Source organism: Tenebrio molitor, chromosome 2, assembly GCF_963966145.1.
Source record: "Tenebrio molitor chromosome 2, icTenMoli1.1, whole genome shotgun sequence".
Taxonomy (NCBI): domain Eukaryota; kingdom Metazoa; phylum Arthropoda; class Insecta; order Coleoptera; family Tenebrionidae; genus Tenebrio; species Tenebrio molitor.
The window spans coordinates 29,007,000-29,030,262 of record NC_091047.1 but is presented as its reverse complement, the minus strand read 5'-3'; the positions used below and the strand labels follow the sequence as shown (position 1 = coordinate 29,030,262).

The following is a 23,263-nucleotide window of genomic DNA, read 5'->3' as shown; positions in this document are numbered from 1 at the left end:
TGAATTTTATTGGTTATTTAACGACATGACGTCATCAATACATACGCCCCAATGTCAGTTGACCCAAATGAAACACGTGGATTGCTTATTATAAAAGAAAAACATTTATTCATCCAATAACCACTTCAATTATACAAATATGGCAAAAATAATGCAATCATTTCAATAAAGGAATTAATATTATCTGATCACATAAGCCACGCTCCCAAAAAGTAGCAGACTTACATTTAGAGATATAACAATTATACTTTATAATATAATCACTATTTATAGTTTTAAATACAATCAAATACAATAACATCATGTTCTATAATAATGTCTTTAATACTTTATCTTATTGTTAACTGTTCCATGTTCATATAATTTCTGTTATTGCAAGTGGAAAAGAGTATTTAAAATATATTCTTTTATTTTCATCATATAAAAAATCGCGTACAAGTATATAAATGCCAACTTGGATTTAAAATCAACGGTCTGTCTCCAAATTATTTTAAAAATACATACCACTAGCAAATTATCGTAGACTTATGAAAAACAGCAGATATTTTACAATAACCTATCCATATTATAATTCGGTGTTAACATTTATATGTAATACCATCTCAGGAACCACTGCCACACTTTCACCAATCGATCTAGTCTGTACTCATGGAACTTGGAAAAAAAAATACAGTCTCATTGAATAAATACTATAAAAAATTACATGACAATAATGATCCTTGAGATGATTATTTCATAATACTTTCATTTTCTTAAAGTATGATTACATTTTTATATACTTTATGAGATACCGAGAGACCCAATTTTACCATTGTTAAAATTAGGCGTGAGAACAGTGATTACTCTATTAAAACATGATAGAAAAAATATGGTTATGACGACTCTTCAGCTGCATATTCGTCTTGTGAAGGCCTCGAACAGACAGTGTGTTTCGACGTCCCGTTTCGTTTCGGTTCAGAGTCTTCAGATATGCTTCTTGAATTTTGACGACTTCCTGATTTCCTGAGTAACAGATCACAGCTGCCTTTTGGGATGAATGTGGTCCACTCATTCGATTTGGAATCCAAGTATTCGATGGTGTTCAGGAAGGTCTTACCTGAGACAAACAAAATGCCATTTCACATTTCCATCTGCGACACCACTCGGTTCTCTTCTCGTTCGAAAAAACAAAATCGCAAGTGGACTTACCTGAGAATCCGCCAACTGCGTAGAGTCTGTCGCCGACCACGGCGACCTCTACGTTAGCTCTGGAAGTGGTCATGCTGGGACCCACCACCCAGCTCTGAGTCTTGTCGTCGAAGATTTCGGTGGAGTTGAGGGAATGAGTGCCGTCGGAACCGCCCACGACGTACAATTTGCCGTCGAACTCGATCACTCCGCAGCCACGACGCGCCGTGATGATCGGTTTCGTCGCGGTCCAGGTGTTCTCTTCGGGATTGTACACTTCAACCGAATTTAGGCAATTCCAAGCGTCGCACCCGCCGATCGCGTACACCAGCTTGTTGAAAGCTGCCACGCCAGCTTGATATCGACCTTCAAACCAAACATTATCTCGATTAGTCGGCCCTCTTTAGACAACATCTTCGACACACTTAGGTCGAGTAATAAATTTTCCCCACTCACCTGTATTAAGCGAGGCGATCGGACTCCACTGTGACGGCACCGGATCGAACACCTCACACTGCTTGATCCCCACTTGTCCGTTCCACCCCCCTATGCAATAAATCAACCCGTCGAGAGTGCACACCCCCATGTTGCTCCTCGCCAAAGGGAGGTTTGGCATCTTGACCCACTTCTCCTGCTTTGTTAAATCGAGCATCTCGACCGAATCCAATTCAGTAGTGCCGTTACTGCCCCCTATAGCGTACACCTTATCGTTCAAAACGGCAATCTTGAAGCGCCCTCTGTTTTCGCGCATCGAAGGAAGTGGCTTCCAAGTGTTGATTTCGGGAATGTACTGTTCGACGGAACGGAGACATTCAGTCCTGTCATATCCACCTGGTTTCGAAATTGATTTAGAAAATAATTCAAAAAGTTAATGGAACAAAAAGAACTTACCACACACGAGGAGAGTGTCGAGGAAGTTGTCACATCCGACCGCACACCTCGGATGAGACATATTGGCCAGGGCGCAGTACAGGTCGGGTTTCTCCTCACTGGCGGGCCTGCTAGCGTCTGGAGTTTGAACAGGTGAAGGGGTAGAAGGTGTGTTCAATCTGAAATGTGAACGATGCTTCAAACATCCGACACTAAAGCAAGAAAAAAATAGTACCTCAACTGAATCGAGAGGGTAGACAACTTGCCACCCAGAGTAACCAACGCCAGAAAACTGTGGTCCCCCACTTTCGCCGACGCTATCAGATTCCAATCGGGCTCTCCTTCAGATTCCAGCTCCTCTCCTATTTCCCTATTGTAGATGAGAACCCGCGGTTTAGACGGTTGTCCCAAGTACTTCCTCTTCGACTTCGCATTAGAATTGTTGTTCTTGAGCGACATCTTCTTGTAATCCTGGACGATTTCGGTGTCGCTGACGTCTCCCGTCGGCAAACTGGAACAATCCTGGAGCGAATTGTCGATGGCCAGATACAACATGAACATCTTGTCGGAGAGCATGTCCACGCTGAGAGAGCCCTCGTTCACCTGACGCTTGATCCACTCCAACACCAACCGACAGAGGGAGTTCTGATTGACGAGTGACATTTCTTCGCGCGACTGGTTCAACACCTCGATCTTGGAACAGCGGAGGTTCAAGACGTCGTTGTTCTTGCAGATTTTGTCGAACTGAAGGAGAAACGGTATTATTTGGTGGATGGGTCAAAGCGGAAGGACTCACTTCTTTCGCAATGAAGACGTCCACTTGCTGGATGAACTCCTTGTTTCTGGCGATACCGGGTAGGGAACGGACCTCGATGCAGTTCTCGACGGAGAGGTGTTTGATCAGGTGTTGGGCGCATATCCTGGTTACGCGGTCCATTTTGAGATGGTTGGCCGCGAGGAAGACGGCTTTTACCTGGAGAAATGAGTAAGAAAACATTAATAAAAGTAAAACGGAGTAAAGATGCTCTCCCACAGTGACTCAAGTCAAGTCGTTTTCGTAATCGGTGTATTATTGGCTATCTATCTACATGTAGATTTAAATAATAGATCATGAAATTTAATTAGCTTACTCAAAACTGGCATTTTAAAGCTCACAAATAAGACATTTTATTGGGTGAAATTATCTACGCAGGTATATTTATTTTTGATTTCTTTTGTTTCTGTTTTTAATAAATAAGGAGTGTTCAAGAGCCACCTTGAATATCTAAAAAAACTAAATAACTAAATCGTTGTGTTTCAATAATAAATGCCAAACTGGGCTTCATGTTAATTTAATCAACTTGGTAGCATTCATAATGGCGATGTAACAATGGCGAATCAATAAACTTGATGAGCTTAAGTAAATACAAACCGCCTATACTGTTACTTCTAACCCACGTTTAAACAAAATATGTATTTCTATTCGTTTAATATTAAAAAAGGTTCTCTATCTTCACTATCTTGAATGAAAATACACGATAAACACCATTAAAAAAAAATGGAAAAATATAAATATTTTTAGAGTAACGTACCATAAAAGTTATTTTTGTTCATTCATTGGATTTAAAATAAAGATGGGATTTATAAGAACTTTTCGAGAATTATGTAAGAAATCAAACTAAAAAACTAATTGAGCTAAAGATGTTATAATCCCCTTGGCAAAATAAATATCTTTAAACAAATAATTTGACTTTTTTATTTGCGTATGAAAAAGCTCTGAAGGAGAAAGACATAAATAAGAATAAATAATAAAACAGAATACGGTGGATTCGTCGTCACTCGCCGACTAAATATTGCTCCTTCGAGTCCGAACCTGATCACATTACAAAATTTATTTCAAGAAAATTCTTAGTCTTTCAATACAGACTGGACGAATAAAAGTAGAGCAACATTTTCCAGAAATAAAATATTTAAATATTTTCAACTCAGGTGAATAAATAAAGTAATATAAATATCACCGGTACTAATGTGTACATTATTTGCAACAATCAAATTTATGATTTTTTACTGTTGTAAAATTTGGAAATACACAGGAGCAGTGGGACAAAAGTAGAGAAATATTTTGAATTTTATACTGAAATAACATTTTGTGGTGGGAAAAGGTTGAAACATTTGTGTGAAGTTTATCAATCTGCTAACGTGCGATCAATTAAAAAAAAAAAAAAAAAAAAAAAAACGAGTTACCTGGATTGTGCTATTCTGATGCTTTGATTGGTTCAAAACACCATTTTCGCCTACTCTGATTTTTTTTATTTGATCGCACGGTACATTCAGGATTCTCCATACCTAGGGGTATACCTATCCATGCAATAAATACATATAAGAAATTGAAGCAGTAGGATAATTTAAGATAATTTGCTCTGCCTAGATTTTGTTTTGAAAATAATTTTATATTGTAACGAAAGAGGCCATGAACAATATACCGAAATAAGCAAGACCGGGAAAAATCAATATGCATGGTTAGTCGAGATCTGCACCTAAAATTATTGATGAAATTCAGAAACAATGGTTTGTCCAAATACAGTTGACATTAGTCGTAGCAAAACTGTTTAGCAGACATTCATCTAGAAAGCCGCGCATTTCGAGGAGAAATGATTTCGTCAGACTTGCATTCGTACAACTTTAAACTCGACGGTTGAGTAATAGAAGAAAATATTCAGACGAATTTCGGTTACAAAATATGTATTTATGATGAAACGAGGCGTGTAAGGAGACCGATCAACACAAGATGCAATCCCAAATATGTCACATCCACAATTAAGCATGGTCAAGGCAGCGTCTTTGTGCAAAGCTGTCTCTCATGGAATGGGACATCCCATCGATGGCACTTTGGATCGATATATCTATACCGACATATTACAAATTTTAATGCTGCCTTATGCAGAGTGGGAAATGCCTTTGCCTTGTATCTTCAGTGCTAATTATTTCTCCTATGCCAAGGGAATTAATATGTCTCCCGAGAAACAGTAACATTCCACCACCAAAATTGATGACTACAGCTAGGATCAAAATTCATTGTAAATGTTTTTGTGATATAGTCAATGTTGACGCTAAGCAAACGGAAGTTATTTATGATTCAACATTTTACTATTTGCTTTGCTATTAATCATAAAAAAATTTAAAAATATTACACAAGAATCTATCTCGTCTTTGATATGTAACAAGTAACAATATTTATGGCAGTACTAGGTACACCTTTCACACATTTTCACTATCAAACCCTTCTGCCGTTTTAAATACATGGGACATTTTTTGACTTCTCCTTTGTCGCGTTAAGTTTTCCATCAGGATCAAGTCTAGTTGAATCACCTGAGACAATTTAGTCGTTTGCCTTTAAAAAACACCAACCTGATTGTACTGCACATCCAACTTTGCAGTGTAGGCATAATCCACCAGTATCTGCAGAGCATTCTTATCGAACCCTCCGTTCAGCTTGAAGGTGACGACGTTCTCTAGGCGATTTTGGGCTTGATCGTTTGCGAAGTGCTCCGAGAGATAAGGAGAGGCACTGGCCAAGACGGCTCGATGTGCATGGATCTCGGTACTTCCAACCTAGATCGTCAACAAAAAAAAAGAACTGGTGAAACAAGAGCGACGACTCGTCGAAAGTCGACTATTAAAATTAAAACGTTACGAAATTGAACAAAAAAAAAAAAGGTTCTTAAAAAATCAAAGAAATAAAATAGGAATTACCGTCACCCATTCTCTACTGTTCTGTAAAACAGAAAACATTAAAACGTCCTTTCGACAAAGAACGACAATAGAAACAAAATAAACGATGCTAGTATGCAAAATTTTTACCTAACTTCGGTCTAAAATACGATCGTTTCTGTAAGAAAACGTTTAATGCGTCTATGAATCGTAAATGCAATGCGAACTAGCGGCAATAAGCGATTTCACACTACTCCTAATATGAAAAAAGACTTAAAAGCTACTCACTACTGGTCAATAAAATTCAATTATGACGAGAGGAGAGCACCCAGTAGTGTAACTGACCGTAAACAATACCAATTTTACATGAGCTCCGGTCAATCGTGACTGAATCTGATGTACGGATCAATTTTTTTTTTTTTTTGAAGCCAACACGATTGACCGAAACCCGTAAAATGTGATGTTCTACAGTCAGCGCACATACGTGAAGAATGACGTCACAAAAGTGACGGTTTTTTCGCATCGTGTTGAGGGCGGCCAACAGCTGTGCCTTGTGGATGTCGTCGGTGAACTCCAGCTGGAATTCGGACTCGTCCTCGGGGTGGTTTCTCATTTCCCCGGGCTGAGTGGAATGACCTGGAAAACGACAGTCGCTTTTTTAGTGACGGTGTCGGCGGACGAACCCCAAGGTCGCGCAGACTGCACGAAATCGATCGGGTCCGATGACCTACCACATGGTTGCGAGAGATTCAAGGTGGAAATAGACGCTAAATTAATCATTCGCCCGAGGGAGTTGCATAACGATTCCGTATTCGGCACTCGGCCGGGAGATAACAATGTAAAAAATAATCAAGAAGCGGATGATGATCTGGCCGCCTCCTAAGCAAATCTTCCTTGGCAGATTTCTTTTACAATGCCATCTTGTTATCGTTAACAAACATTAAATGACAGTTGAAAATAATATACATTGTGGAAAATCATTTCAAATTAGAAAAAAAAAGTACATATACAGGATGTCCTTGGAATGCACGGCAAAATTTTAACCACGAGCTACTGGCTTCAAGTAGAACTCGGAAAAAATATTTAAAAAATGCTATGTCAAAAAATAAAATGACATTTAATTTTTGAGGTACAATTTTTTTTAATTGCTTTTAGTCTTCTAGGTTGTCCCACAACCTCGTTGGTAAAATTTAAAAGTACACCCTTGTATATCATACTTTATAAAATTTACACCAATGCGGTTTCCTTGTTTTAAAGCATACATATTTCCTTGAGGTTAGTCTAGTATTTGCCAAATATTTTATAAAATGTACACCAATGCGGTTTCCTTGTTTTAAAGCATATTTCCTTGAGATTAGTCTAGTATTTGCTAAATATAATCTTCCCAGCATTGTTTTGAACTTTTTTAAAATTTAAAATAGGGGCAAAATAGAAAAAATATTGTATTACACTCGCTCTCGCTGCGCTCGTCATGCTCTAAAAAACGCGTGCGATAAAATGGTGTCTTATAAAACTTGTATAATAAATTACTACAGGGTCATTATTAAATAATTGTACCATCGTAGTAGGCGTTGGTGGCTTTGTTGAATGTGCCGCAAGCTTCATAACATGAGTGAGACTAGTATCGCCAATAGGTGGCGCTGCTGGCGGTAGTGGAAATCTATTAATAGATATCAAGTCTTTTTCTTCTGACAATTTAACTTGTACGAGTCAATCTACGAATCGACTTTATTTTTGATGGCCAACTGTTTCTAAATTTTCTTTACCGTGTTATAGTATAGTGCACATTGCATCCCATTTTTCGCCCCCTAGTAATAACTAATCTAATTTTAAACAAAGAAATCACAACTGATGTATCTTTGCAAAAAAAACCCAAGGTGCGTGGATAAGGAATCGAATATCTGGAGTAAAGAATTGTCTTTCCATGCTCTAATTGATCACTTGGAGAGTGATCCTAAATCGATAGCTAGTTTAACGAAAGCAGTCCTTGTTTTTATTGAATTATAAAACGTGTCTGACAAAAATTACAAACAAAATAGGAAGATTACCTTTGAGAAATATGAATATTGCAATGTTTTGTTTTACCATTGAAAAAAAAAACTGGTCAAAGTTTGAATATTGAAAGAAAATATATCGCTATAATGGAAAAAGTAACAATTTTTATCGGAATTTGGCAATTTAGATAATACGTATCTGATGATCAGTAAAATTCAACAATCAGCGAACTTAATTTCAGGAATATCAGGTATTTACCAGATTGAACCGTAACGAAAAATAGGTTTAGTCTGGTGGTCTTGCGTAACACATATTTTGGGTGCAATTTCTTTGAGAATCCTTTGAACTACTGGCTCATTTTTCAATCAAATGTTTACAAAATTGTTTTTTTCACTACTAGTGAAGGCGTCATTATTGACTCTCGAACCGACCCCAGAAGTAGAATATCTCTCCCTAGGTTAATAATAATTTTCATTATTAACCAAGGTCATAATGAACAGCCGTCACTTAGCAACTAAAGATTTTCGTTGATTTCATTGGTTAACGTAGACGATTTTCATAGCAACCGTTGAAAAATGAGAACTCGGATCGTCGCATCAGACAAAATAATTTGATTAATAATTATTTTCAGAAAGGGTTTTAACGTATCTAGGAGTGAAAAAAATAGTATATAAACCACGGTGAAGAAGTCCCTTATAGCCTTCGCGCCTTAGAACCCTCGGCACGCCTAGGGCTCTAATCTTGGCGCTCTGGCTATAACCATGAACTTCTTCACCTTGGTGTATAATATACTATTCTATAATTGATTCAAAAAATTGAAATTAAAAATTCAAATTTTTGAAGGAACTCTGAAGTTTCAATGCAGTGACCATGTTGCTAGGTAACTAATAAAAAACAGTGCGTGAAGTGAAAAACAGAAATAGTAGTGTGCGACTGTTTTGTATGGTCGATCTTACTAACAATGCAAAAAATACACGTAAAAAAATGACTCACTTCATGCGTGAATTTCAATGTTTTGAATCAATTATAGAAAAAACAAATTATGGGTTAAAATATGTATTCAGCTTCACGTCTTTTCATTATGTTATCTCATTTTGTTCTTATCTCTTTAATGTAGAAACTGACCTATAAATGTGTCTAAAGTTGACTCAAGTTGCAAAAAACCACTTTGCATTTGCAACAGCATTTTTATGGCATTAGTCATTTGAAATTACTTTAAAACTGTACTTATATGGAAAATATTCAACCCAAACTATGATTTTCTGATCCCTTTCTGCCCTTATCTGATTCAAAAATATGAAAAAAATGCTGTTGCAAATGACAAGTGGTTTTTTGCAACTTGAGTCAACATTACCTACCTTAATCGAGTTAACTAATGTTTACATCACAAAATGTGACGCAATGCTCTAACCTAAATCTCTATTTTATCATTTAATTTTGATAAAAAAAGAAATACATCAAATTGTTAAGCAAAATTCTTAAAATTCTACTAAACATAAAGAACATAATTAAAAGGTCTTTGAGTAAATACATACGAATACAATTTTATGTCTATGTAAAGAAATAAACCACGCAATTGTTGACACAGAAAAAAAACAACGGCGCAATATTCCATAAATTCTAGGTGAGGACTACCAATAAAGATAATTTTAAGAAATCATACAATCTGAATTTAAGTGTTATTTCTATCCAAGTTTATCCGACAAATTGCGATCGGCATTTGGGGTTTTAACGAAAGACTGTCCAAATACGTTACTATAATTCTAAAACGAAATGAAAAACAACCAAATGCAACAAACAATAAAAATGTAAATATAGGGAGCAGTCACCATGTAGTTATACGCTATAACATCCTATAAGTTATCTTAAGATTAGTTAACATCGTGTCAGCTAAGAAAGCGTCAAGTCGGAAATCCGCCCATTTGATTGGCTGATTTAAATCCAATGTTAAATATCCTCCAATCAGATCGCTTGACATTATGTTAACTTTAACAAGAACTTGACATCGCTTTATACAACCGGGCCTAAGTGACTTGTACGCAAGTCAAATATAAGTATGTATGTACTCTTTCTAATAGACAAACTGAAGAAGAGGCCTTTACTTGAAAAAAACATTTAAAAAAGTTGTGACTCCTAAGAACTGGACATCATTAATTAATCAGCTTCACTTGTGGCTACTACTCTTAATTAAAGTTTAATTTTAAGTCTGCTTACATTATAATCTATTTAAATTCGATTTCAAAACCGGTTCCTTATACTCTAACACGATAGAATTGATTCAAGCTCAACAGTAATTTGAAAGGCCACAGCGACACAAAAATCAAAACCATCGGAAGAGGCATAAAACGAGGTGGTACATTTATTGTTGTTTATGTTTATTTATTCCAGTGTTATTTTCATTTTCGTGACGGAATTCACATTTATTCATTCGGTAACAAAGTTACCGTAATGACCCCGCGACATGAAAGCGAAAGCAATGCCCAATTTTATTGATTACACAAAAAGCGTCCTGTTCATCAGCCATTTTATTTTCGGTGTACCTTAAAAACACCATTATACTTTCGAATTGTGTTCACCCCGATTATGTTCGAGTGACGGTGCTCCACATCTGTCAATTTGCAAGAGTTGGCAGTAACGGATCTTGCAACCCGTTCACGTCACATTTGCATAATGACAGTTTGCCTCGAGTAAAAATCCGTGGCAGATCCAGACCAAAGTTTTGACAAAACTGTCATCACGTTCTTTGTACGTTCTCCCGTCCTACAAAAACACGTTAAAACATCATCAATTCGATTTCCAAGTCGCACTTAATCCATCAAAAATTTTCATTTGCAATTCTCTTTGCACAATATTCCGTTGTGACCTGAACGAATAAAAAATCACAATTACATATTTGTGTAGGTAGCGGTAACACCTGTATTCAAAAAGTAGGTGCAACATGGTAAAATTCAATCGATTAATATCATCAACTACCAATTTACTAATTATTATTATTTGTACGTATTATTTTGTTTTTTAAACCGAAGGTCGTTGTTTTCAAGCGATACATTTTTTATCGTACATTAAAAATTCATGGTAATAAAAGATTAAAAACTGGTCTAGCATGTCGACGACAATCCTTCATCGTTCGTTACATCGACTGAAGTGTTATCGAATTTATTTGATTTACGAAAATATTGACCCGTTTTTATTCTTATATTGAATTTAATAACTATCAAAATGCAAACACTTCCTGGCGTTCGTATCAGTAACATACTCGTACATTTAGCCTGTTGCAACTTAGATAAATTCTGTTACGTGTCAATAGATAATATTTCAATTACGTATTTTTCACGCAATTCGCAAGACAATGTAAGAGTTTGAGATTAAACGTATTATACTTTGAGTGGATAACGGTCTGAGATTTGTCCGATCTGTCATTTATTTCTCCAATTTAAAACTCAGGGCGTCCTCCTAGATCGTTTCCCACCATTCAAACCTTGTGCAAATGAATTTTCCTTACCCTTTAATTATACTAAGACATTGGCGCGACCTTGACGCGACCTTGAAACACAACAAGAGAGAAAAAAAGGCATTTGCACAAGGTTTGAATGGTGGGAAACGATCTAGGAGGACGCTCTGAGGGTGTCTAGCCAGAAAAAACGCGAAAATTCCAGAAGTAGTTAAAGTGAACAATTACCGGGAAAAGTACACATCACGTGGTGTCCAGCCTCACGGACTACCACATAAATCATAGGACCGCCCATGTACTTCTCAATTTGAAAGTACTCTACCAACGGGCTGTTTATGTTTTGCTTATTTGGCAAATGGCCGACAAGTGACCTTGAGCTTCCCTTTTTTTAAATACTACTCGGTGACTTCATCGGTGGAATTATCTAGGTAAAACTGTCCCTTTTAAGCCAAGAATAATTTTTGATTAAACATCAAATAATTTGTGTCAAGCCGACATTGTGTCACTTGTTACGACTTTATTTTTTGACCTAAACCAGCGTCATGCTTTCACGGCGACGAGGCCATTAGAAAAATTGGTCACCCGTTTCGCGGGGGTTACTACGCTAAGGTCGTCACTAAAGAAACAACCTAATTCATCACCACCTCCTGCAAGAATAGTGCGGATTATCGATTTTTCGTGGAAATGACACTTCAATTAATTAACGTCAACACGTGGCTCGAGATCGACGTATACCAATTAAAAAAATTATGCCTGGTACGTATCAAACCGGATAAGGAAAATTTACAGATTCTATTCGGTGTAAATTAGACTGAATTTAATCTGGTTAAGCCGACTTACGAAACATCGCCTCTATTTGACTATTAGATTAACCTTCAAGTTGCATGTGACTAGAAACCACTATTGGTGACGTAAGTGATTATTCGAAAAATTTGTGAATTGGCGTTAATTCGTGAAAAAATTGTAGTTTTTCTCTTCCCAAAGAAGATCTGCAAGTAAATAAACACGTAATTGAAGAACACACTACTTGTATATTTTACTTATATTCTGCAAACAATCGACAACATAGATAAAACTGACGGATGGATGTTATTGAATATTAAATTAATATTAATTATTCCGAATTCTTATCCCCTCGTCCTAATATCAACATTCTGCAAATACTCTCGACCATTATCTCACCATATTTAAAGACTAGATTCCTGAATTAACAGGGCTTCTAAGAAAATATTTGTTTCAATTGTTATACTGTTGAAATAATTTGCAAATGGACAAAACTTTATTCGTAAATAATAGGCCAATTTATGACGATATTAAATTCTTGTATGTTGATGACGCAAAACATACTTAATGGAAAATTAAGATAGTTCGCGTTTAAAGTACGTAAAATAATAAATATTTACAACCATAAAAATTGGAATTACATACAATTACGTTAAACTTAGAAGAGAAAAAAATCGAATTCTACAGAGAAATAGATGTACATAATGTACTGTATTTCCAAACGCAAAATCAATTAAAAAAAGTGAATCTATTCTCCATGGCAACAATTTTTAGAATTTTCATTATTAGTCGTATGATATAGGCCATATACACAATTACAATTTCTTCAAAAAAAAAAAAAAAGAGTAAGCAAGCACCCTGCGCTCACTTTTGTATTCTTCATTGAGGAAACGCTACGTAGAGATATTTTCATATTTGATGGCGGAAACAAAAGACTGAGAAATGTCACAAATTTGTATTGTCAGTGTCAAATTTCTCAAAGACGTTCGTGTTTTAGGCAGAAATGCAGCAAACAGAAACGAGTGTCTAGAAAACAAGGTAAGAAACAAAAGGCAGAAGGGAAACATAGAAAATAAAATGAAAATAAGAAAGGAAAAGAAGCCGGAAACATGCTGGAGATACACCTAACACATCTTCCGAAAACAGCGCAAGGAAAATACAGAATAGTATATTCTGCAAGAAATTTGAAATGAGACATATTCCACACGAGTGGAGTGTTGAATATGCCATTCCAAACGTGTTGCAGACTATACTTTTTCTACGCCTGTGGATAAATTAATTCTAAATTTTAGACATTATTTCGATTATGTTGTTCTTTATTAATAAAATGTATAGTATGTAATATGTATTATGAAAGTTTACATTTGGAGCATTGGAGGTTCAATAATATGTGTCATTATTTTATCAGATACATTTAATCTGTTATTCAATGAATTATCAATGTCGCCCTCAGCGACTTCCGTCGACTTCCATCCTCCATGTCTTTTTAGGGTGGTAATGTCGCCACCTGTGTCAACTAGCATTGTGGCAGACTACAATTAACTATGTATTACATTTATTATTTAATCGGGGAGATAAAAATCGTATATTATAATTCAGAATAAGTGGCATCGCGGTAGGCGTTGGAAATTCAAATTTACGTTGGCAGCAAGACCCTTGCTAATAATACCCTAGTTTCGATGCTGTTGGTAATCTTCGCTTTTAATTTGGCCTTGATATTATCATTGGAATCGTTTTGTGTTTATTTTCTTGTTATAAGTATTTGGAATTTCCTTCTTTCATTTATGAAAAGTGTATTTATCCAACATTCAATAGTAATATCGTGTTTTACTAGTTAGTTTTAATTGAGTAAACTGGGCTATAACTAGTCTGTTGTTTTAACCCACGTTGCCATTTGCACCGTGGGTTATAACATACATAACCCACGTTGCCATTAGCACCGTGGGTTATTAACGTTCATAACCCATCGGGAGCAGAATTTCATCAATAATGTCATTATCTAAAAATTTTGGAATATTGGATAAAACGTTGTATGGCATACGTGGGTTATTAAGTACTACCCACTCGAGGTAATAACCTACTCGGGCAAGCCCTCGTAGGTTACAAATACCTCTCGTGGGTAATATCTTAAATAACCCACTTATACCATAAATAACTATATTTGTCTGGGGGTTATCTCTGCTGTGGGTGAAAACCATGTCAAAATTATGTAACGCATAACCTCAGAATAAAGTAATGACGGTTTTACATGTTTACTAAATTTTTTGACATAACATAAAGCTCACTTTAGAGAATCAACGCCTACCGCGATGTCACTTATTCTGAATTATACTATACGCTACAATAGTAGCGATAAATGTCGCCACCAGTACTTATTCTCATGGCCTACTAAATCTGAACTGCGCTTCGCTTATTACGGCCGTAACAAAGCTCGGATTTTCAATGGGGAATTGATTCCGCTAACCTCAAAAAATCTACCCTTAACTGACTCCATATGTTAGCGAAATAGAAAAGAAAAATGTAACACTGAATTGCAATCACAATCACATAACATGTTTATATTGTCATTTTGACGCAAAATAAATTTTCACGAATACATTTCATGAACGTAAGAATTAATAATTACAATAATCAAATTATGAAACTTAGGGCCAGTTTACAGAAACAAAATTACGTTAATCGTAATCAATTGCGAGATTAACTGAACACGAGATCAGATTGAACCAATCGAAGTTTCGGATTCATGGATTAATGGCGCATTAAAATTTAATTCGAATTAAATATTTAATTCTCTTTCTATAAACTGCCCCTTAGGCCCGGTTTTTCAATTGTTGATTAATTTTTGAGTAAGGTTTAATTTGTAATTAACACAATGTTACCGTTTTTCAATCTATCTTGATTAACCTAATCATACGATGATAATACTATGAATTAATCGACATTTGATGATTAACGTCAAAAGTGAAATTGGCGATTTATTGAATTTTTTTTATTAAAACAGTAAAACCATGAGCAAAGCATAATTATTGATATTTATGACACTTTTATAGTGTACGCGAGTCTACAGCCAGTAAAACTGTTTTTATTTTTTATTTTATTTTTATTCTTTTATTTTTAACGATAGCTTATTATGCTTATTTTGTGCCACGAGGCTCACAAGCAATTGCTCTTCCTCCTTAAGGCGGCCTTAAGGCGACCTTACACCAAAGCTACAATTGGCAACATGTTGCCTGCAACATTTTTTAGTAATGTTGCCGGTAAATTAAATGGTTGTGAATAATAGGCTACAAAATGGCCTACTAAATTCACGTATAGCTCCAAAGGCCTTAAGGCTAAACTGTCAAAATATTTTTTTTCAAATGCGAAAACACACACATACTTTTTTTTAAGCAAGTAGAGATTTTTATTCTGACATGACATGACATGACCTGACCTGACCTAATTCAACAGACAGCTTTTACTATTCAATGCAAAATTTAGGCGTTTCATTTAGAAATCAAAAATTACTGTCATTTCCAGAGAAACTGGAAGTTTGAAAAAAATCGTCTGGTATGTTAAAATGTCGCACCTTGCCTTTATAATAACTGTGCCAAGTTTTGTTTTGAGAGCTTAAAAGTTGAGTAGTTGCTAGTGATCTCGCTGACACTTCTTTTGATTTGAAAAATATTTTTTGAGTCTATACCTACCATGAGTCACCAAATCCACAAGTAAAATTATTATTAACAAACAGTTGTTTATCACTCTACGTCGCTACTTTTGAATTAATTAGAATTTTACATGAATTTAATGGTCTCACCTTCAGTAAACCAACCACGATTAACATACGACCACCGATAGGGACTAACAGCAACATTCGCCTACGGTAATAAATGAAGCTTTACTAATGCTTCAAGAAAAAAGTGCCGGTTAGTTCACAATAAGAATCGATCTTTATCAATCATTTATGCTAATTCCATGTATGTAAACGCACACACATATTGGCGCCCCCTCGGTTAAACTTTGTCTTTTCCTTATGATAAAAATTTCTCCTGGAATTATTTTCACCTCTTTAGTTTTCTTGTCCTTGATCCACTCGAATGTTAATTATTTTTCAAATTCGTCATTTCGTTCTGTTTGCATCTAAAAACGGACGATATTTATTGACCTTCAGATGCACCGGTCAAATCTAGGTACGCCTTCCTCTTCGTCCCTATCGCCGGAATCGATATTTGCGTCTGGTACGACTCGTGTTTCCGAAATAAACGATAGAATATCAATTTCGAGACAAGATGACCTTGCAATAAATCTAGAATGTAGAAAACTACGCAATTCATTGATTGTCCTTCGACCTTCAAGGACTGCGACATTTTCTCACGAACGTTCTTTATTTTATTATATTTAAGATGTTAAGTAGGTACCACTCACTAAGAAGTAAATCCGGGAAAACATTTTTGAACGTAAATACGAATTCTGGATACAATCCAGAACTATCACAAAGTTGCGAAAAAATCCCAACCAAAAAACAAGAACCATTAACCAAATTAGTCAATTTCAAAGGGTGTAATTTACAGTTTTGCAATATTTTCGAAGCAGGAAATGTAGGTTTTACGCGAGGTGCGTAAACGTGAGAAATGTCAATTGTCAATATTGTGTCAGCTGGAAAATTGTGATACAAGGGAATACTTTAAGAGGATTTTATTTCTCTATAACTTTTTCATAACGTATACTAAATTTGAACTGCAACGAACAAAATTTAATTTTTAAAGTGATAGTTTTTTGCTTGCTGGACCTAGGTAATTACATAGTTTTAACAAAAAAGTAATACCCAATTTTTGTGGCGGTTAACAGTATTTATACATCTATAATGCCTTCATATAATAGTAATTTATTATACGAGTTTCATAAGACACCATTTTGTCGCACGCGTTTTTTAGAGCACGAGGAGCGCAGCGACGAGTGCTATAAACAAACAAGTGCGACAAAGTGGCTTATAATACAATATTTTTTCTATTTGGCCCCTTAAATTTTAAAAAAAGTTCAAAACATAATGCTAGGAAAATTAAATTTGGCAAATATAAAGGTTGGTAACGCTCGTAAATAGACGAACAATTGTAAGTTTTGAATTTAAAGTGTCCTGAAGTGCAGTGATTACCTAGCAACAACTCACTATAAGTCACTGCCAACATTAAAAATTTAAGTAAATGTTCCTGAAACGCGTATCGAAAAGAGCTCCTTTTCGAAACCCGTTTGTGTTATGCTGACTGTGTTATAGGTGCAAAATAGAAAAATATAATTTAGTTTTAGTCATTTTCCTACTTGACACAAGTGATGGGACACCCGGTATTCAATCATAGTTACACTTTTTTCAGTCAAAACATTGCGTATCAGATTGGAGCTACTCTTTTACTTCATAAGCAAAGCAAGACGGATAAACGGCCGCCTGTGACTTCGCAAATACAGCCAGTTCTCAACATGTTGCTTCGTGATAGAAATATCACAAGTTATTAGAAAAAGTTGTTCAGAATCCAATTCTAACTTCATGTACCGATTTTCAATGAACAATTGAATATGTATTACAAAAAAAAAAAAAAAAAATCATAATGCGAATTTTTGGTTGAAACTCAGTAGGTACAACGGCTTTAAATTGAATTCTGAACAACTCTTTATAATAACTTCTAGCGACATCACCAACGCCAAGCCAAATGTCGAAAATTGGTCCTATTAATTTGCAACTTATATTTGAATTAAGGGTCGGGCGTCGTATACGCGCACGCGAGAAATCACCACTTCCAATTAAATAAAATTGTCGAAATTTTTTATACCTAACTAATTATTGATACGGTATATTTGAGGATTTTTTATTATTTTTTTTTGTTAATAAATAAGGCCGTAACAGTTTTGTTAGTTTTCTGATATTAACTGTTAATTTACCTATAAAGTTTTTGGGCTAACTGAATCTGTCCCTGCTAGCGCATCAAACCCTGGTGGTACAATTACAAATTTTGACTTGGTTAGCTAAATAATTCGCTTTTTTATTTAAACGCAAACCAGACGCGTGATTTATGGTCCAAATGGTATAATTTGCCAAGAAAAGGATCATTCACTGCTAGCCGAACGTTTTGAGCCTCTTATTTACAGCTTTGCCATAAAATTGACAATTCCCATTGTCACCTAAATTTACAACAGCACAAGTAGCAGAATTTGACTTTTTGGTTGAAATTTACATTTTTTTTTTTGGCTTTGTAAGTGAAAAATTATCAAAAAATTATTAAATGTACAGTCGATGGACAAATAAAACTGGGACAAAAATGACAATCACATAAGTCAAAATTTACAAATTTGCATCGTTTAATTACGACTTTATCACAAATAGGTTAACTTTGGTATGACATATTATGTAGAAAGTGACAAATATACTGACAATTCAATGGTCTGATTTACATTGATTAAATTTTAAGTGTCCCAGTTTTATTTGTCCACCGACCGTACCTTACCAATAGCCACGTAAGAGTGAAAAATTTTGACAATTTTATTTAATTAGAAGTCACGATTTCTCGCGTGCGCGTTACGAAGCCCCACGCTGTACATACATACAAACTTCAAAAAATGCAACCCATGAAGTTCTACGATCGTGTTAAAATTCAAATTTTTACGTCTAAAAAACCTAAAATATCGGACTGCCTTTTATCTTAAGTATGAGATACACCGTACATCGCTGTACATTAATCTCAATTTCCAATTATTCCCGTTTTTTTTTAAAGATCCTCACAATTTTACCTAATCTATACGCAGGTACAAAATTCCTATCCTAAATATCCATTCTAAAAAAATTACCCAGGTAGGATGTCCCACAGATTCAGGTATTCAAGAGCTTAGAAAAAAATACAAAACATTCCACCGTCTATACATATGTATATGTACTTAAAGTGACCAATAGTGAAAAATGACTTTAATTAAGTAATGGTTGGAAGTTTTTGTCACTAATAAAACTCCACAAGTGTACATAAATAATCCGCGGCCATCGGTACAACAAAAGAAATTCTCGAATTAGTTCTTTCACCACTTAAACAACACTAAAATTTTACTGTCTCCAACCGATCCCAATTTCCGCATTCTGCAAATAACACAAACGCTTTCGGAATCCTCGCAATTTACTTTCCATGATTTATGACCGAATTTATTTTCGCGAAGTCTCTAAACGAGCCTCGCTCATTAAACATCATCATAATGGACCATTAACGAAGCTATTTCTGACTATTAACTTTTGACTAGGATTCACCCTCGGCGATGACAACCACATATCGCTCACATACCTACTTTACTCGATAACAATTTATTGTCCAACAGTTTCCCATTTACGGTCAATTATATCTCCGATGACACAACAAATTGTTACGATTTTAAATTGACGGAAATTTTCTTTTGAACAGTTGACTACCTACCTCGAAAACAAACACATTACACAAAAAACGTAATTGGCAACAATTCAAAGAGATCCCACCTTTCCGTTTGCACGACAGCAACACAGTCAAATTTTTGTTTGTTAAAAAAAACGAAATACGTATGTACCTACCACTTGCATTATTTAAATATTAAAGCAATCACCTTTGAATCTAGCCGGGCAATAAATAACTCGCATTAATGGATATTTCTTATCATGGATTTCTCGTTACCACAATCTATTTCCTTGTAGCGAGCGAGTCTCGCTTATTCCTTGTAAGAAAGTTTTGACATAACAGTCGTTTACGTCAAAAAATATTTTTTATTTTGATCATTTATCCATTTCTACTGTTAAGTTATTTTAAACAGTGGAATAAAAAGTACACATTTCTAACAATTAAAATTCCATTCAGTTTCTGGAGAAATGCATTTTGGAAACCAGTCCGATAAAATTAATCTCAATCTCCTCTCGGCGGGTTCGAGAGAATTCTAGAGACATTATTTAGCGTCGATGACAATTCTGAAGGTCTCTAAAGAAATTCTTAGCCTCTCCGGGGCCGCACAAGTCCGTCTTTAAAAAACTTCAATTGATCAATAAAAGTTTCATTGTCTAATTTTTTTAATGTACAAATTTACAAATAATCCAAATTTTCTAACACCAGTCAAGACCAAAAAAAGAGTATTTTCATTCTCACGCTGTTTAGATTTTTAAAAAATACACTTTACTTCCTGTGGTGAAATAGTTGTTAAGCCCCCTCAAAAATGTAATCACCATGTGTTCTTTTGATAATAGAAGATAAATAATCATCTGGTTTATAAGAATTTGCGAGAAAGCTATTGATCTGATATTAAATCAATGTTCACTAATTGTAAAAAAAACCACTGATAACGACTGATAAGGTAAATTTTCGTGCCAATTCGCGCCGTTTCCCTCCTGAACCCCATTCCGTATTCCTGCGATTATCAGCATGTTATCTTACGTGGTTGGTGCGTAACGCAGCTTGTTTATGTTTACGTCTACAGATTTAGGTGAAGCTTTTAAAACAATTAGATAAAAATATCCGACCGCTTAAAAATAAATCACTCGCACTGCATCTAATTAGGTTCAAACTCACCGTTAACTACCGACGTCGACATCTCTCTTCTGCAATCAAAGAACAATCAAAATTACCATCTTGCACAACAATGAGTAATATAAGTGCCACTGTGATAGCGACGCTTTCGTGACAAATTACGCGAGCGGGGGCCCCCAGGGGCCCTAATCGCTCCGATCGGACCATTTCCCGGAATGAGTCACGGCTTTCGCGGCTTTTGCAAGAAACATGTGAGTGCGAAGTCAGACCGTCTGGTCTTCGATGGAAATGTGACGATGGCAAATTATGATGGGATGCGATTGGTAAATACTTACAATGGAAATGTTCTAGTTGATGTCGAACTGTTACAATCTGTTGTTATGTACTCTGCCTATTAGAAATTGACACTATAACATAAGAAACGTGACCGCTGCATTCAACTGCCATATTAGAAACAACAGGATGACAGGGGCGCAGGCGTCGTGATCATGGTTTGTTTTGGTTTGTTATTGCTTGATAAGTACAGGTTTCTGTAAGTGAGAAGTGTCGAGCATGAAGCTCGTAGATAGATGTCGCTAGCAACCTTAATAAAATAAGTAATAAAAATCTATGCAATAAAACATCAATAAAAATCAAGCCAGAAAAGTTTATACAATTTTTATTTGAACTAGTGTTCGCATTTGCAGAGAATATGCTTCACAATTTTACTTGTTTTGCTATTTAAACAAATAAGACGTGTTTTAATTATGGGATTTATAGCTATTGCGATTGCAATCACGTATTCACGTGACTGCGATTGCAATTTTCAAATTGTCACGTCAAATGCGGTGATAATTTTGTGATAATGAAATTATTTAACAAGTATAGAGTGTGTACTGCAAACAGTTAATTTCCACTTTTATGAAAGTTAAAGATCAAATTACAATTTTGGTTACAATTTTCGTTTGGAAAGTGAGTCCCAATACATATTTGCAAATTTTTCCAGATGCAAACGTCACATTTTAAATAATTTACATTATTTTCTCTTATTTATTTTACTTTAAAAATATTGTGAATATGGAACTTTCTACTTATTTAATGAGTTGATATTGGCATTCTTATGTTCAAAAATAATTGACAGTGTTATCAAGTTTCATAAAGAAAACAACTGTCAAAAGTAACAGTTTGACAATACTATCGTGTCAAAAATAAATTACTCCCTATGATTTAGGGATATTCGTTACTAGGTTGCCATAAATTTGGTCAGGTTGGAGGCTATGTGGTTTCTGGTGACAAACAAAAGATATCGTAACCGTATTCCTCGTAGCAGTTGCATATGGCTTTATTTCTCGCTAAGCGATGGATGTTTTTTCGTTTCACAATCAATTTTGGTTTCTGGCGGCATATTTAAGTCACCAGATCTTTCAGTATATGTATACAAAATATGATAATACCAGATATTACTAAATTTATTTAAGTCAGAATTTTATAAAAAGAATAATTATGCCCACGTCAACAAAGTGTCAAAAAATTAAATAATTAATGTCAATTAATGTCATGCAACATGATGATATGTTATGATATTTACGATCGTTTTACAATGGAGCATTTTCCATTGCGTCAAAACATGATTTTGACGATCAGTTTTTTTTGCTCGCGACAGTATCTACAATTGCAGCCATTGAAAGAAAGTGCGACACTAAAAATTGACACATTCGATCGAAATTTGAAAATTTTTACATTGTAAATTAATCTTTTAAACGACGTTGTTGTCAGTGTCATCGACTATGTCAACTTTGACAAATCATAAGCACGTGCCAAGTGTTAAAATGCCTAATGTTAAATGCGCAATGTCGGTGGACAAATAAAACTGGGACACTTAAAATTTAATCTATGTAAATCAGACCATTGAATTGTCAATATATTTGTCAGTGTCAATATAATATGTCATACCAAAGTTAACCTATTTGTGATAAAGCCGTAATTAAACGATGCAAATTTGTAAATTCTGACTTATGTGATTGTCATTTTTGTCCCAGTTTTATTTGTCCATCGACTGTACATTTAATAAATTTCATTCTCTACACCACTGATTCAAATTAATTTAGTGACATGTTATAAATGTCGGTGACTGTCAATTTTAGCACACATTTACAAAGACAAAATTTTTCATTTGTCAAAGTGTCTCACTTTTCAGTGGCCGCAACTGTACTTGATTTAGAATTGTTTTGAAAATTGTTATGCTCCAAAATGCATAAATGATGATTTACCATTAATGTTTACACTTTATTGCTAAAAAACATTTGCAAACACTTTTTGAACAATGAAGTTATGTCAAACTTGTAATGATTTGAATATATTACTTTTTCCGCCAAATATTTGAACCTGCGCAAAACGGTAACAAATGTGGTCGTGATCGTCATCGAATCGGAGGAGCCCTACGTTGTGATTTTCTTTTGGCGGAAAAGGTTCGGAATGCAAACGGTGAGGGTTCCAGTTGGAAGAGTGCCGCAAATAAAACACACATGTGAGGGACGCAAAATACCTTTTATTAAAAATGCCTGTAATAACTTTGATGAAAAAGAAATTGAAACGAATACAAAAGGCAGAAATTAAGGTTAACGAAGTACAAGAAATTAACTAGTTGAGTACATCACATCACAAAGATAAACGACAAGATGAATGCAACAATATTTAAAATAGCAGAAAAACGGGCACATGACAGACAAAATGACAGTTTAAAGCTTGCGAAACAAGTAAACAAATTATAAGGCAGTTATTACAGACAGGGACGGATGAAAAACCCTCTTCAAAAACCGTATCCCAGGTATTACTC

General features: G+C 35.2%; 1 protein-coding gene across 2 annotated transcripts; it reads right to left on the bottom strand.

The window, feature by feature from the left end:
• Nucleotides 1-81: 81 nt before the first annotated feature.
• LOC138122927 (influenza virus NS1A-binding protein-like) lies at nt 82-20,920 on the bottom strand. 2 transcript variants are annotated; one of them, XM_069037332.1, is made up of 10 exons: nt 20,784-20,920; nt 20,491-20,519; nt 6,212-6,363; nt 5,425-5,628; nt 2,834-3,010; nt 2,273-2,781; nt 2,059-2,216; nt 1,624-1,998; nt 1,189-1,533; nt 82-1,096 (listed from the first exon to the last, which is right to left on the bottom strand). In XM_069037332.1, exons 2-10 carry the CDS (start codon nt 20,510-20,512, stop codon nt 873-875), a joined length of 2,166 nt encoding a protein of 721 aa, XP_068893433.1. In that variant the 5' UTR covers nt 20,513-20,519; nt 20,784-20,920; the 3' UTR covers nt 82-872. The 2 variants fall into 2 exon arrangements, with proteins under 2 accessions (XP_068893433.1, XP_068893434.1); XM_069037333.1 differs by lacking the exons at nt 20,491-20,519; nt 20,784-20,920 and having other exon boundaries at nt 6,016-6,355.
• Nucleotides 20,921-23,263: the final 2,343 nt, after the last annotated feature.

Coding starts and splice junctions, on each gene's coding strand:
- LOC138122927 (XM_069037332.1), bottom strand. CDS start 20,512: ATGTCGACGTCGGTAGTTAACG. Junction 2,782..2,833: donor ACGTCTTCATTGCGAAAGAA/GTGAGTCCTTCC, acceptor TTTCTCCTTCAG/TTCGACAAAATCTGCAAGAA. Junction 1,999..2,058: donor CGACACTCTCCTCGTGTGTG/GTAAGTTCTTTT, acceptor TTTCGAAACCAG/GTGGATATGACAGGACTGAA.